The sequence below is a fragment of the Protopterus annectens genome, chromosome 6.part1 (genome assembly GCF_019279795.1).
Source record: "Protopterus annectens isolate FY-2018-M chromosome 6.part1, PAN1.0, whole genome shotgun sequence".
Taxonomy (NCBI): Eukaryota; Metazoa; Chordata; order Ceratodontiformes; family Protopteridae; genus Protopterus; species Protopterus annectens.
The window spans coordinates 314,695,938-314,710,469 of record NC_056738.1 but is presented as its reverse complement, the minus strand read 5'-3'; the positions used below and the strand labels follow the sequence as shown (position 1 = coordinate 314,710,469).

Here is a 14,532-nt window from a genome sequence, read left to right as displayed (position 1 = left end):
GCAGAACATAGTTATGGCCTAGAATACTTGTCTGCTGAGTTGTCATTAGATGAGAAGCAGGCATTACGTTTCTCCTTAAACATATGCACATCTGTGAGCACAGACACACACATACATTTCATTTTTAACATGAAGTAGCTAAAATTGCATGCTTTCATGTGACTAAAGCTGTGGGGCTAAATTCATAGCTGTGCTGCACTGGAAGTTGTAACCTACAATTGCAGTCTTTGGTGTATTTTATAGCTGAATACACTGTTATTAACAGAAAGTTTGATAACAAAATTTCAAAGTGAGACAGAGGCACAGTCTCTCAAAGACAGGCACCAGTGGCTTTAATTCATATGCCTTTACCGCCATAGTGACATTTTCATTATACTTTGTTTTCTTTATGTGTGCTGCGTAATGAGCTGTCATTACAGTAGAATTAAAAATCCTGTTTATTCCTCCTGAATACAAATATTTTTTTGTCACTGGATGGACTTATGCCCCCCCCCCCCCCCCCCCCCCCAGTTTAGCCTCACATTAAGTAAACTATAAAGTTATGTGTCTTTAGACCTGGAACTATAACTTAAGTGCATTTTTATAACTGCAGGTCACAGTATAACATTTTGCAAAATTAGATGTAACACTACAGAGAAATGGTCATTTACTGATAGACACTACCAACAGAACTATAGCCATTTGGATGATCTGTTATTAGCATTTAGTTCACAATAAATATGCATATTTTACGTTATGGTTTTAGGCTGATAAACTCAGCATGTATCTGAATCATATATCTCATATTACTGGAGTGTTCCTATGAAATGAAAACCACAATTATTTGCTCTTTTCTCAGAAAAGGATACTTTACATATCATTTTATGTTATAGGAAAATATGTATGTAATACATGCTCTGATCAGTGTGTACATATTTGAGATTCAGTTGTCATCTTTTTTTCCAAAAGCTATTAGTTTGTGCCAAACAAAATAATGGTGGAATTATTCAGGGGGCTTATCATAAAAATTTCATATTATACCATGATTCCCCCAAAACGTGCACGCTGATTGGCCAAAGTTATACTAATGGAAAACGCCCGACTTTTTCCATTAAAATGGGTTTAACGGAGATCTCCGATGTTAAACCCGTTAAATGAGTTTTTATTTTAAAACTGTCTCACTATGTTAAACTCATTGCTATAATAATAATACCTTGAAGCAGTAGAGAGACATTATTATTTAATGTTAGGGTGGCATTCAGTTTCAAACTGGACTTTGGAAAATAAGCTGATACAGCATTCTCAGAACAGTGATCTAAGAAATGTGTGGCCTTTAGTTTTCTTCAGACGGAAATAAATCAGTTATGAAAACATACATACATAAAGTTTGTGTGATATCAGACCTTAAAATAATATGTGCATTTGTACAAAACTGATCTTTTTATTCTTTGTATATGCTGAGATGCAGAAATGATGTACATTTTTTTGTTACAATGTAAGATGCTGCTGCTCCTTTATTCTTTATCTTTGATGGCAACAGCCCAGTCTGAGTATTTGATAGACAATTGTACCAATAATATTCCCTGCAAATGTACAGAAAAATATTCAACCATTTTGGAGAAACAGGCTTTTGTAAGCAAACTAAAAAAGCCAAAAAAAAAAAAAAAACAATCAGAGACTTAAGTACACTCATTTGAAAGTTCATCACTTGTTAAGGAGTTAATGCATCCATCCTCAACCCCTTTTTGCAAAAGTGGTTCATACCATTGTTGGCTGCCCCTGCCCTTTGAGACGGCCTAGCAGAATTTCACTTGACAGGATGTCTGTGATACAGTAAGGGTCCAATTTCAGACATGAATACAGTCATGGGCAAGAAATACAGACACATTCATCATGGTGCTGTGCCAACCTAAAGACATGGTTTTGTTAGGGACTAGGAGTAGTCATGGTAGCAGACCCATCACATATTTTGGGCTTTCTCCTAGTACTGGTTCTCTGTCATGAAGACTGGTGGATGGGCCTTTCCTTTCTGTATTTTTGTTTTATAAATGATGATGGGTGCTTCCTCTCAAGCAGTAGTCTGCATAGGCCTCACTTCCTTTGTGTGACACTAACTCCTATCTCCATTGCTGCCTGCTGTTGATCAAATAGAGCTAAGTCAGGGCTCCTGCCTATTTGAGCATGGAGTTTATCTTCCTCCAGACATCCCCAGTTTGGTTCAGCTCCTAATCTGTAATGTTGTATTGTGTTAAGCAAGGGGCAGGAGGCCTTACTCCCTCCAAGGAGTAAATGCTCAGCTGATGCCTGGCAATGATGACAGGCTTTCCTCTCATTACTTTATATTTCTGTAGAAATAAGCATGTTGGCAGTGACAATAACTCACCCCCAAATTCTCACCTACAGTTGCACCTTCACAGACTATGTCTTGACTGAATCTGTATGGGTGTAGCTCTCCGAAGACTGCCTCTTTCCTTCTTTTGCTTAGAGCAGCATGTACAGAAATTGGGGGTCTGAGGTGATCTTATTCTCCATCATGCAGCTTGGGGTACTCATTTACTTTTCCTTGCTTCTCTTATTGATAACACAGAAGAGTTGTGTGAAGATAAAGCTCATTCTAGGCAATTTTTGTGGTTGAGTAAGAAGTGAATTTTGGATTTTAGATTTGTGGCAGTACAGAAAAATCCTCTGGTCTCAGCAAGAGATGTTCACATAACCTAAATAACAGCTGGTTCTATCACAGGCCTGTGACTTGCATCTCTTGACAGCACCAGCAACTAGTATTGCAAAGGACATTAGTTATGGAAAAAACTGAGACCCAGAAATATAGGTATCTAAATCATAAAGAACACCTTCAACTGACAGACCTGAGTCCTTCAAGGTATCACACTGTCCAAATTGAGAACTGTTTCCACTTAACAGGCCCAATAGGAAGCTTTGTAGTAACTTAAGTTTATTAGCAGTCATCTTTTAATGTTTCTGGTGGAGTGTAAGATTAAGCTCTAAGTCTGGTTGATCTAGCAGTTCTTTTAGGATTGTGGCTTCTGTGTTCCACTCAAAAAAACCCCTCCCCTTTGTGGGAACTTGGACCTTATGTTTGACAGACTTACTATACACTAGGGTGCTTGCACATTCTCCATGGGCTAAAGTCTCCTTGTAGTAGCTCTGTCCCTGTGAAAAGAATTGCAGAGCTTCAGGCCTATACGTATGGCAACCTCATTTGATCCCTTTCTGGGGCCAAGTTCTCCCTGTCTTGGTTGTTATTCTGCTTAAAAGGTAGATTTAATTTTGTGCTTGGATTAGTCTTTTCTCCTATGTGCTGTTGTTTTCTTTTTGGAAACAGAAGCCACATGGGGGGAGGGGACTTAAACATTGATGGGGGCAGACAGAGAAAAAGACCTTCATTCTCCAGAGGTGCTCCCTGAAGTAGTCAACTCTTTTGATTAGATGGCTCAGTAGACCATATCCTTGACTTGTGGGAGGAATTTAACAACCGTGTTCTCTGTTGACACTGAGTAGCACTGTGCATTGGCCTTTGCTGTCGTCAAAGCGTGCTTTAATCCAGGAGTATCTGGTTTTATGCTTACTTTCAAATGTTGGTTTGCAGATATTGGTCCCTTGACCACTGGTTTGCATTTTCCCCTCCTTCATCTATTATCCCGACCTTGATTCTGACATTTGGGCTTCTGTTGGCAATGGTGTAGTCAAGGGACTAGATTTCTGAGCTTCATTCTGATATGCTCATCTGTCATCTTATATCATGGTGTCTGAACCCTACTACTGGAACTACTAACATCTGTCATCTTATATCCAGGTGTCTGAACCCTACTACTGGAACTACTAACATCTGTCATCTTATATCCAGGTGTCTGAACCCTACCACTGGAACTACTAACAGCTGTCATCTTATATTCTAGTGTCTGAACCCTACCACTGAACTACTAACATCTGTCATCTATCTTGGTGTCTGAACCCTACCACTGAACTACTAACATCTGTCATCTATCTTGGTGTCTGAACCCTACCACTGAACTACTAACATCTGTCATCTTATATCCTGGTGTCTGAACCCTACCACTGGTACTACTAACATCTGTTATGTTATATCCTGGTATCTGAACCCTACCACTGAACTACTAATAAGGGTCCCTGCTGTTACATTTACACACATCATGCCTATTCTTTCTGTCAATTAATTTATGGCAGGATCTTCCCTTCTGGGTTCAGGTTACTATCCTGTTACTTTTTTGCACGCTGATAGCTCTTGGCTGCTATAATTTTAGCTAGCTGAAGAATACATAAAAGAACAGAAGGCAATAATTTCAGTTTTTCAACAGTACCTTATAAAACCCTGAGAAAGACACTTGTGTAACCTTCAGAATTGTGTTGTATGCTAACTGGGATGTGTAAATAGAAGATTCAAGCATAACCTTTACAGTCATAAATTGTTAAGGTTAGTAGTGGAGAATGTTTGGGTATGTTTGCTTCTAATATACAACTATAGCAGTATATCACTTGCTAGTAAAAGGGATGCTAAATCTTTATTGCTATGTCTTGATTCTCAAGAAAATGTTTGCGTGGTTAGGGCCTAAACTGGTGAGTACAGAAGGTGAACAGCCATATGTAATTAACAGGTTGCATTATGCCATGCATCATAAAGGCTGCATAACCGTTCCTTAGCAATAAAACTTCCCAAAATATGCTGAAATCTGATTGGTGGAAAGGAACAGCACAAGAGTGTGACCCATTAAGGAAGATCCTCTCATAGATTACCTGATATGTTAAGAACATATTTGTTATCTTAGCCATTGATATATTGATTACTTTACAACAATCTTATAAAATATATGTCTGTTTTATATAAAAGACCATGCACTGTTTGTGAAGCTTTTCTCCTTGTGCCTCGTGTAAATGGATCTACCCAACAGTATAAATGTAGCTAATAAAATAAAACAAATTACAAATCAGCTAATTTGCTAAATATCACATACAACTCATTAGCTAATCATTTACATGCCTCATTGTCCCGTTTGACTCTTCAACTTTTCCATCTCTCATCTCCCATCCTAAATTACAGATCTTTCCTAGTTCTGCTCTAGTACTATGCCATTTAGTTTAATTTTTACAGTCTTTTTCACATGCACCATTTTTTTTAAATTTAATCTGTTGTTCTTAAGCAGCATACATTTACAGAGCAGTCTACTTGGTCTAATGTTGCTAGGTGCTATTGCCTGCTCACTTGAAACTTGGGCATTATAGCAATAACCAATGACTGGGTGTGGTAGATTGAAGATTTAGCCATGGATGGGGTGGTTTAATCATGAGGGTTAATAATGTCTTTGTATAATACCTCCATGGTGTTTTTCTACTTTCTTTGAGTATCCTGCAGCTTTTTTGATGTGCTGTGCATGCATATGGGACCTGCATTCCCATGCTTAAGCAGTGCATCAGTGCTTTGGAAAGGAAGGAACAGAGAAAGAAAGATCTCCATTGCTTCTTTCTTTCTTTCTTTCTTTATTCTAAAAAAAAAATTTTGAAATTTGGACAGTACGAAAGCATGAGAGAGACAGGGCAGAAATACAAAGAAAATCAGGTACATTTCTTTAGTTTTGCATAAAGTATCTGATTTTACTTGTATTTCTGCCCTGTCTCTCTTGCACCTCTAAACTGTCCAGATTTCAAATTTTGTATTTCTCGACCTGGAAAGCTGTACCATATATTAAGAGAAGAAAGTCTGGGCAACCGGACTTTTTTCTACTGGTATATGCTGGGTTTTACAATGGGTATGCTGGTTGGGCTGACCAATCAGCATGTACGTTTTTGAATGTTAATGTCCAGTCATTGTATTATAACAGATACTACACAGACAGCTTCAAATTACAAGTACAGAAGTCAAACACATTCCTTAGGGGTGGTACAAGTCCTACTCTTCAAGCATTTAATTCTATAGAGACCAAGCTCTCTCTCTCTCTCTCTCTCTCTCTCTATATATATATATATATATATATATATATATATACACACACACACACATGCATATGTACCCCTAACCAGTAGAATACTTACAAGAATAAAAAGCAGCAATTCCAGTGTTTCAACAGAACCTTATAAAACTCTGAAGGAGACACATATGTAACTGTCAGACTTGTGTTGTATGCTAAGTAGGACATGAAAATCCAAGAGTAATCTTTACTGTCATAAATTATTAAGGTGAGCAGTGGAGAATGTTTGGGTGTGTTTATTTCTAAAATAAAATATGCACAATATTCAGAAAACAATGAAGCTGGAGGCAGAACAGACAGCAATGTGCAGATAAAGTGAATAGTGTCATATAATCTACAGATGACATGAAATATGCCAGTAAAACTGCTGATAAGCAACACTTTCCATAAAATGACAAGTTAGGATATCCAACTCTGCATTTGTTATTGCATAAACAATGAAAGTAATTTTATTTAATTTTAAACATATTTTTTTTTCCCTCTGAAACTTTAAACCTACTAACTCAGGTAGCAAATAAGTATCATACAGCATAACAGTAACCTAAAAGTTAGAATTATAGAGAACAGAGCAATGAATATTGTATTTTACTGTTTTTAAGCTTATAGCCGCGGTAGTGCAGCAGTTAGCGTTGTCGCCTCACAGCAAGAGATTCTTCTGTTCGATTCTCAGCTGAAGTGCCTTCTGTGTGGAGTCTGCATGTCCTCCCTACGGTCGAGTGACGTTAAAGACATGCAGGTAGGTGTGAGCGTGAATGGGCATGCCTTCGTTGAAGGTTGGGTGTCAGGCTGGCAACTCGGCACCGTAAAAATCCACTGCCAATCATGAGCAGACTGGAGTTCCGCTGTGGCGACCACTAACCAGGAAAAGCCGAAAGTCTTTTGGCTTAGGTGGCTATAAAATCAGTCATTTAATGAATTAAACACAGAAGGAAAAGTGAGTCAACTACAGCTTCTGGCTCATGTGTTGTATTCTTTTTAGAAAATTAATGTATACAGCTACTGTGTTATCTGCAGATATTTGGTTCAAAAACTGGACTTCATAAACAGAAGGACTGCAGCCTGTATCTGTAATGTTTAACAAATGTTACTCAATTATTTATTAACTGGCCAAAATTACTGTTTAGGTTCAAGGGCTGCAGAAAAGATGAAATTCTGGGAATTGCCAATAACAGGATGGTCCGAATTGATCTCAGTGTGGGTGATGTAGTGAAAACATGGAGATATAATAACATGCGACAGTGGAATGTCAACTGGGACATCCAGCAAGTAAGTTATGCAGAATTTTCAGACTGTTTATTTTTGCTAAACATATATTTACATTATATTGTATTACTCATAACATATTTCATGTATATCTGGTACAGGAGCTGACATATTTTCATTACAAACAGTACAATACATCCAGCTGTATACTACACTTCATGGGTACTTGTATAATACAATTCCACTCTCTGTTCTTATAACCATTAAGTAATGAGTCTAGATCTTTAGACAAAATAATGCTTGCCTAACATTTGTAAAAACAAAAAAAAAATACTTGACGTGTAGAATGTTTTTATTCTCAATTGCCCCAAAAGTATATAGAGATAATGAAGTGTAAGCAAACTGTACCTTGACTGACTTAGCACTCCTTTTCAGTCTGCTACACCAAGTAGTTATCAAACTAATTTCTGTTTTACTTAGTGTTCATCTAACATTTTGGTAACAATGCATCTTGCAAGACTCCCTTTGTAGGAGTTAAAAACAGAAAGTAAAATTTAAAATCATATACACAGGCATTTCTATTAACTGGTTAACACAGATTGTTGTCTCTGCTGGAAGAAAATTAGTAAATGGGGAGAAAGCATCTTCAAAGCTGTGCTGTAATAAATAAGAAAATCTTCTGATGTAATGTAAGGTGCCAATCAGCAATTATGGAAGTGGGTACAAACATATTGCAGAAATCCCTCAAGCACTGCTTTGTAAAACCTGTGCTGTGACAGTACGTAAAAATGTTGTCAGTTTTGAAGGTTTTTTAAGGAACAACTAAAGAAAGTCTCCATCCATCCATCCATCTACAATCCCTTTTTTCCCCATTTTTGCACATGGGGTTGGGGTAACACATCAACAATGATCATCATCTACAGCCAAGGATCTGACAACTGGGTGACTAGCCCTGGCATAGCTGTTCTTCTGTAACACGCACATGCATTCACAAACATATCCATGGCTAAATTAGTGTGACCAATCCACCTGCTGCATGCCTTTGGAATGTAGAAAGGAACCAGAGCACCCAGAGAAAACCCAAACAAACAATGGGAGGACATACAGACTCCAAACAGAGGGCACCCCAATCAAGAATCAAACTGGAGAACCTCTTGCTGTGAAGTAACCATGTTGCCTGCTACACCGCTGTGCCACCACTACAAAAGTAGATTAATTGTTAATCAACTTGGTTCCTGTTAACTTGAAGATATTGAATTAAAGAAGGGATGACAATGGGGAGGGAGAAGGAAGAACCTCATTTCTGGCAGTATAATATATAATATGCTGTTGCCTCTTCATCGACTTTGCACCATTTGTGTCAGATTATTCAGACTGACAAAATCCATTACTATCTGAGCATACATACTGGTTCTGTAGTAATTTACTCAGTAGTTATTTGGAAAACTGACATTTTGCATGAGTCATTAATTCTTGAAATTTAGCAAGTTATACATTTCAATAACTGACAGCGATTGCATTTAGTACTCTCTTAAGATAATGTCCAAGCATTGAGTGTTGAGATTATATATGTAAAAGTTTTGTTAGGTGACACCTTAGAAATACATCTTCTTCTTCTTCTTGCGGCTTTTCCCAGTTAGGGGTCGCCACAGCAGATCACCTGTCCGCTCATGATTGGCAGTGGAGTTTTACAGTGTTGAGTTGCCAGCCCGGCGCCCAACCTTCCACAGAAGGCACGACACCTTAGAAATATTAAGATACTGAAAATATCACAGTGTCAGTGGTGCAACTGGTAGCATACTTGCCTTTGGTGCAGAAGACTATGGGTTCCACTCCCACACCAGGTAGATTTATTGCTGATACTACAATGCAGCATAAGGTGGGTGCTAAACTCCTGAGTGTGCTGTCCTTTTGATGACATGCTAAAGCAAGGTGCCATTTGCTTGAGGTGGTAGGAGCTCTTGTGGATGTAAAAGACCCCATGGTACCTATAAAAAAAATAGTAGAATATGTTCCCATTTCCCCTAAGTATAAATACCAACTTGGGTTTCCACTGAAAACAAGCATCTAGCCTAGTGGGATTAAATTGGTCAACAAAAGAATAAATTAAAAAAAAAGACAGTGCCATGTGTCATGCTGGCCCTGCAGCAACAGAAGAGGTAAACCCTGGAATTTATAGTACACTTTTTCTATCTTTTAGCTAGGTTTCCATTATAGTGCGGATTCTGAGGTCCACCAATCAGAAAAAAGTACATCAAGACTGCCCACTTAATAAAGTATGCTTGCACTGAGCAGTGAATGCTATCTTTACCTTTGTTTTTACTCACTCGTTACTCACAAGATATTATGGTCATTACATAAACATGGCTAAAACCTCATATAACCACATTGTCACAACAGTCCGGAAATCCTTCTATGTGGCACACCTCATCACTAAAGGCTTTTCATCCAGAAAAAAGGAGGTCATTGTCCCACTGTACTCATCCCTCATTAGACCCATTATAGAATACAACGTCCCATTTGGTATGTACCTCTCAAGACATCTGCAACAACTGGAAAGGCAGCAGAAATATGTCACTAAAAGAATCACAGGCCTAAAACAGATGCCCTACGCTGACCGCTTAAAAAACTCCAGCTATACTCTGTCGCATATCGTCTATTCAGTGGCGATCTCTGCTTAACATACAAGGTCATGTCAAACCCAGAGCTGTTGGACATGCTACACTTAAAGAAATCCCAATCCCTCAGAGCCACATGCTCCAGGGATCAAAACCTTGTCATCACAATAAACAAAACATGCTGGAGGGATAGGTTCCTGACTCAGAGACTCCCCAGATTCTGGAATAGATTGTCCATACATGTCAAGCAGAGTGCCTCTTTGGCCCTCTTCAAAAGGAACCCTGACGATTGGATGGGAGAAAGGAAATTCACCCAGTCAGTCGCCCTGCTAGACAGGGGTCCAGGGAAGTAAATAGTGTGGGAAGAAATAGCCAGGGAATTGTTATGGCTAGGCTTGTATAGGCCCTAGGGCTGATAGCCTAGTACCAACCTATGAACCTATAAAAGATTTCCTGGTTACAATATAATTTCATGTGACAAACTACAAAGAAAAGAGGAAGCATTGCAATTACAAGCAAGAATAGTCTTTCTCACCCCTCAAAACTAACATACTAAATTCTGCATTTTGAAAGGTTGGCATCTCTCTTTTCACTGTTAATAAACATAAGTAGCTAAGAATTCTTGCCCTCTACAAAGCACCAGGTAATAATAATAGCTTATTTAAAGAAATGCTTTGTATCTACAAATGTTACTATTGAAACCAGTGTCTTGGACAGTAGCATAGCTAATGAGGGGCAAGAGGGGCAACTTCCTAAGCCATGATCAGCAGATATGGGTCTCTCTTTAATGTAATACTGGCTTTTAAAAGCCAGTATTGCATTTGTAGTCAAACCTGAGCAGTATAGCACTCCGTGTGTGTTCTAAACAGAAAAAAAAACAAACTATACATACGTCTCACCTTTACAAATTTTTGCATCATAATTTGAGTCCATTTTTCATAAAACTGTGTTTTTCTGGCAAATCATTGAAGGTTGAAGTCAGAAAATAATGACAGACATTTGAGTTTCAGACTTCATACCCTTCATAAAATTAATGCTAATAAAAAAAATGTCGTGTTATCAATTTTCTAAGTTTGTAAGAGCAATAATTAAAATTGTCCTTAGTTTTGTGCCTTTGTCCCCCATTATTGATGGCTTTGTCCAGATTTCTTGCTCTAAGAGGTTGAGAGGTTTGAAACTGTAGCAGTTTGCTACAGTTTCAAAGAATTTACTTAATTTTTTTTTTAACTAAAACCTGAGCTCTATAGTGCCTCTTACAGGCAGAGTATAAACTGTAGACACTACTTGCTACATTTATGGCAAGCAGTTTGCTGCAGTTTAAAAGAAGTGTGTGAATCTAACTGAAATAAGCTGATGGCTTCAATGTAAAGTGTTTTTTTTTTTGCTCTTCAATGGGAGATCTGGGGGGGCATGGATCTAACCATCAGCTTATTACAGTAAAGTTTTTTTTTTTTTGCTCTTCAGTGGAAAACTCAGTGTGGTAGGTTGGATCTAACTGCAATAAGCTCATGAATGAGTTGAAGAAGTGCAGCACTGGTTTTTGATACTGACACAGGGTACTGGTAGCTTTGCGTCTGATCTTAGGCAACGTTAACATTGACCAGTTATCTGTGACATCTAACCCCCCAATTACTAGTCTTAACACGTGTAGGTTCAGGCAGCTAATCTCTTCATGTACTTGATTCAACAAATCAAATCATAAAAATTCTGTCCTCAATGGGATACTTGTCCCTGACACCAAGTATGCTAACTCAGGGGTACTACCTGAATCCCTTAGTGACTATCACCCTATATTTGCAATAGAGAAATCCCCAACCATCTAAAAAAAACATCAATATAGAACTACCCAAATGCTTTCAAACTTTCATCCAGACACTCAATAATTTAGTAACATCCTTTAACTGGTATCAGCTCAAAACCTATCACTAGATGAAACCATTAACAAATTTATTATATTCATGAATACTTTAAATACCCCTGTCACTACCAGAAATAATAAGAGTAAAAACTACGCAACCCTCCTGGCTGACTCATCCAGCTAGAATTCTCATGCAAAAATGTGACAAAGCATGGAAATAACGGCAAAAAATAAATAAAAAATAAATAAAACCTTACATCTAAACAAAAAGTTGCATAAACTTACCACGAAGTAAATTTAACAAGATGGGGAAAAAATTACACAGATCCACGAGATAATCACAAAAAAATCCAAAGAAATTCTGGAGCTCAATTAAGAAAAAAAGTAAACTCCCACATTACTTTTCTAAACAATACACCTATCGAAGTAACTACCCATACTAAATTGCTTGGAGTCAACACAGATGACAACTTGAACTCTGATCTACACTTGTATAAAAAAATCAACAAAAGCTAGATCTGCTATACAGAGTAAAATAAATCCTTAGTCCTTCAAGTAGATTCACTCAAGCTAACGCTTATCTTTTACCCTATCTTCTCTGTGACTCATCTATTTTGACTAACATCCTGATCTCTCTTACATCACAACTGGAGCAATGCTTTAATAGATTTTTCAGCTAACCTGCCACATAAAGCTCATCATTGTTCTGCGTTATGTGCTCTCAAATGATTAGAACTCCTACATCATTTATCCCACACACAACTTCTTCTAACCCATAAAATATTACATAACCCCCCACCTGCCCTTTTTTCTCCTCAGTACTTCAACACTAACACCCAAATTGCCCTCTGCATTCTTAAGACAAAAACCTGCTTGAAATCTGTAAACATAGAAAGAATGGTACAAAATCTGTACTCACACTGCATAGCCAAACTGTGGAACTCCATCCCAAATTCAATCTCTATCAAAGAAATTCTCATTAACTCATGGCTGTGCCCACACAACTCACCAACATCAGCAAGTATTTCACATTCTTACTAACTGCTCATCATACTCTTTCAACATCTGCCATCTTCCCATTCTTAGGGATGACTTGTATTTTTTTTTATATTTTTTATTTCCTTATTTTTCTATTGCAGCATAATAGATAATATTTCTACTACTACTGCATATGTATATTTTATACTACTGTATATACTAATTATTTTAAAATTTTTTATTACATTGCCGGTATCTCCGCATGCTTTTTTTGTATCCTATGTATTCTACTGTGAAATTGTATAGGTGTGTGTGTGTGTATACACACACACACACACACACATATATATATATATATATATAGATATATATATATATATATATATATATATATATATACTTTTCATTTACATCTATACTACTGCTTTTCCTCCCCGGGCCTCTATTGAAAATGGATATTTTTTACTCAATCAGACTTTACCAGTAAACAAATAACAATAAATAAATATTTTTTGTGAGTCTTCTTTCAGCTTCTTTTGGATTAAAATTTATGGAAATCTATAAAAGACGATAAAGAAAATGACATTTTCTGGTTCACTATCTATAATTCCCGCCTAGGAAAAGCTGCAGACATTTAACATAAACCAGGCTCACTGTCTGCAAGTTTCCCTCCAAGCTGCTTCTAGGATGACAGGACTGAAACCCTTGATTTTGGCACCATGCCTTTAAGCTCTGAATGAATGAATACTATGATTTTCTCTTAAAAATCAGGTGCTATGTGAGGTGATGGAATATTTTATTGTGCTTGAGAAGATTTTTGAAAGCCCCACCATATCATAGTGCATATGAAATTGACAGATTATCCCATGTGAACGAGATCAGTGACTGTCATATCCATACTGAGTCTTTTAAAGCTAACTACAATGTCCCCAGTTTTGGCTCCAGTTAGTCACATCACAGTTACATATACTTTACATAAACACTTAGGTAATATTTAGAAGTATCTCTGGTATCTGTTGGTGGCTGGAGGACTAACAGCCTCTGTTTGATGTGGAGGGACAATCCTTTTTAGTGTCTTCAGGGCAAGCTATATAGAGTATCCCTGTTGTCTGCTGTCCCCCCAAACCCATGATGTTGTCTTTCTAACTTTATTCTGTAGGTGCCTTTAATGCAAAGAATGCTGAATGTCCATAGTGTCTAGTAGTTTCCCTATGTACTTCATCTTTAAGTGGCTTTATGGCATGCTGTGTTGAGTATCACTGGATATCTTTGTTAAATGCCATTAAGGCACAATGTTAAGAGCTATCATCAGTGTATAGTGTCTCCCCTATGACCCATGTCTTTGTTTAGAGTGCACAAGGCATGATCTTAAAAGAGTTATCTCTGGTGCCTCGTATCCCGCCCAACAATGTTGCAGGATTTGCTCATTAGTCTAGGGGAGTCTGCAGGTATAACAGCACCCAACCCCCACCCTACCCTCAACACACACATTCATGCATATTTATACACGCACGCACGCACGCACAAACACACACACACACACACACACACACACACACACACACACACACACACACACACACACACACACACACACACACACACACCTACCTATCCTGTCACTTACCCCCCACCTACTGCGACCTCAAAGGCATACACTCACTGACACATACACTCACAGACACACACACACACCCAACACTACTATTGTGCTTAACTCCTGGCACTTACCTCATTAACATAAGTGTCCATGTTAATTTACGCAGCCAAGCGATTCTGTAAATTTGCTGGCTACATAAATTACTTCTGGGGGAGAGCACATGACTAATTAGCATAGGTGCATCCCTCCCAGAATGCTTCATTAACATTTAGCACAGCTGGAGAAACATCTTCACGT

General features: G+C 37.9%; 1 protein-coding gene across 1 annotated transcript in view; it reads left to right on the top strand.

The window, feature by feature from the left end:
• FERMT3 (FERM domain containing kindlin 3) overlaps positions 1-14,532 on the top strand; it is a 577,997-nt gene that overhangs the window by 532,447 nt on the left and 31,018 nt on the right. The window contains exon 14 of the mRNA XM_044075734.1: positions 7,103-7,244. Within this exon, the coding sequence (XP_043931669.1) occupies positions 7,103-7,244 (142 nt within the window). The remainder of the gene's footprint in view (positions 1-7,102; positions 7,245-14,532) is intronic.